Source organism: Penaeus vannamei, chromosome 26 (assembly GCF_042767895.1).
Source record: "Penaeus vannamei isolate JL-2024 chromosome 26, ASM4276789v1, whole genome shotgun sequence".
Taxonomy (NCBI): Eukaryota; Metazoa; Arthropoda; class Malacostraca; order Decapoda; family Penaeidae; genus Penaeus; species Penaeus vannamei.
In genome coordinates, this window is record NC_091574.1 from 27,097,989 (window position 1) to 27,100,488 (window position 2,500).

Sequence of the window (2,500 nt, forward strand, 5' to 3'; positions counted from 1 at the left end):
CCCCCGCTAACTACCCCCCTCCCCCCACAGGTGGCGCGTCGTTGGGGCATCCAGAAGAACCGACCTGCAATGAACTACGATAAACTAAGTCGGTCGCTTCGTTATTACTACGAAAAGGGCATCATGCAGAAGGTTGCAGGTGAGGTCTTCGCAGTGGTCGTTATAGCGGGGTTGGTGCGTGGTGCGTGTGGTAGTTGGTTTGGGGGTTTTGGTGTGGGTGGGAGGGGGCGAGTGGGTGGTTTGTGTGTGTGTTTGTTTGTGGCGTGTGGGCGAGTGGGTGGTTTGTGTGTGTGTTTGTTTGTGGCGTGTGGGCGAGAAGGTGGTTTGTGTTTGTTTGTGGCGTGTGGGCGAGAGGGTGGTTTGTGTGTGTGTTTGTTTGTGGCGTGTGGGCGAGTGGGTGGTTTGTGTTTGTTTGTATGTATTTAGAGGGTGGTTTGTGTGTATTGTTTGTATGTGGGCGAGAGGGTGGTTTGTGTGTGTGTTTGTTTGTATGCATGAGTATGGTTTGTGTTTGTTTGTGGCGTGTGGGCGAGAGGGTGGTTTGTGTGTGTTTGTTTGTGGCGTGTGGGCGAGTGGGGTGTTTGTGTGTGTTTGCTTGTATGCATGAGTGGGTGGTTTGTGTGTGTGTTTGTTTGTTTTGTGTGTTTGTTTTGCGTGATTGTTTGAGGCGTGTGGGCGAGTGGTTGGTTTGTGTGTGTGTTTGTTTGTTTAGGTGTTTGTTTGTGTGTGTGTTTCTAAGTTTTTGTGTTTGTTTGTATGTGTGTTTGCTGGTTTGTCTGTATGTTTATTGGTCTGTCTGTATGTTCGTGTGTTCGTATGTGTATGTATGTTTGTTTGTTTATTTGTCTGCATGTTTGTCTGTGCTCGTGTGTGTGTGTGTGTGTGTGTGTGCGTATGTGTGTGTATGTGTGTGTATGTGTGAGCATCTGAAACGTAATTAGCCAGAGGAAATCGAGGGGAGAAAGGAGCAACTAATGAGAGAGAAGAGAGAACAGAGGAAGAAAGATAAATGGGTGAATAGAAGAGGGAAGGATAAGGCATGTCTTAAGAAGATAAGACCATGATAAGAAGGAGGGAATGGAGAAATGGCGAAGAGAAACTGGAGGATGAGGTGTGAGGGGAAAGTGGAGGATGAGGTGTGAGGGGAAAGTGGAGGATGAGGGGAAAGTGGAGGATGAGGTGTGAGGGGAAAGTGGAGGATGAGGGGAAAGTGGAGGATGAGGTGTGAGCGGAAAGTGGAGGATGAGGTGTGAGGGGAAAGTGGAGGATGAGGTGTGAGGGGAAAGCGGAGGATGAGGTGTGTGAAAGGGGAGGATGAGGAGTGTGAGGGGAAAGGGAGGATGTGGCAGAGGGGAAAGTGGGAAGGATGAGGTGTGAGGGGAAACTGAAGTTGATGAGGTGTGAGGGGAACGAGGATGAGTGTGAGGAAACCGAGGATGAGGTGTGAGGGGAAAGTGGAGGATGAGGTGTGAGAGGAAAGTGGAGGATGAGGTGAAACTGGAGGATGAGGTTTGAGGTTGAAACTGGAGGATGAGGTGTGAGGGGAAAGTGGAGGATGAGATGTAAAAGAAAACTGCGAAAAACTGCACTGCCATGAAGAAAATAGAATAAAAATCTAAAAGTGAAAAAATAAGAAATGGAACTGGAACAAGAATTAAAGGAAATGGAAAATAGAAAAGATATGATATAAAAATATACATGCATACATACGTATGTACAAACGTACACACACACGCACACACACACACACACACACACACAGAGAGAGAGAGAGAGAGAGAGAGAGAGAGAGAGAGAGAGAGAGAGAGAGAGACAGACAGACAGACAGACAGACAGACAGACAGACAGACAGACAGAGAAAGAGGAAAGAGAAGAGACAGAGATAGAGACAGAGAGAGATAGACAAACAAACCGACATACCGACAAACAGACAACTTCGAATAAACAAACGAAACAGAACAAGAGACACCGAGCCTCCAATTTCTAAATATGGAAGTCAACAGAGAGAGAGAGAGAGAGAGAGAGAGAGAGAGAGAGAGAGAGAGAGAGAGAGAGAGAGAGAGAGAGAGAGAGAGAGAGAGAGAGACAGACAGACAGACAGACAGACAGACAGACAGACAGACAGACAGAGAAAGCAGAAAGAGAAGAGAGAGAGATAGAGACAGAGAGACAGAGACACAGACAAACAAACAGACAGAGAGAATGAGAGATAGACAAACAAACCGACATACCGACAAACAGACAGCTTCAAATAAACAAACGAAAATAAAACAAACGGAACAAGAGACACCGAGCCTCCAATATCTAAATATGGAAGTCAACAGCAGGAACCCTAAAGCAAATACCCCAAGATTAAGATTTAGGAGAAGGAATGCTTATAGTCATTGCGCGGAGATATGGGGACAGGAAATGGCGTTGATAAGCAAAGGGAGATTAGGCGAATGAAGAAGAAGTAGGGGAGAGAGAGGTAGAGAGAGGGGGGGGAAGGAGGGAGGGAGGG

At 46.8% G+C, this 2,500-nt stretch overlaps 1 protein-coding gene across 1 annotated transcript in view; it reads left to right on the forward strand.

Annotated features, from left to right (window-relative positions):
- Window positions 1-2,500, forward strand: part of LOC138866538 (DNA-binding protein D-ETS-3-like) — an 11,976-nt gene that overhangs the window by 3,391 nt on the left and 6,085 nt on the right. Inside the window, exon 2 of the mRNA XM_070139611.1 lies at window positions 31-139. Within this exon, the coding sequence (XP_069995712.1) occupies window positions 31-139 (109 nt within the window). The remainder of the gene's footprint in view (window positions 1-30; window positions 140-2,500) is intronic.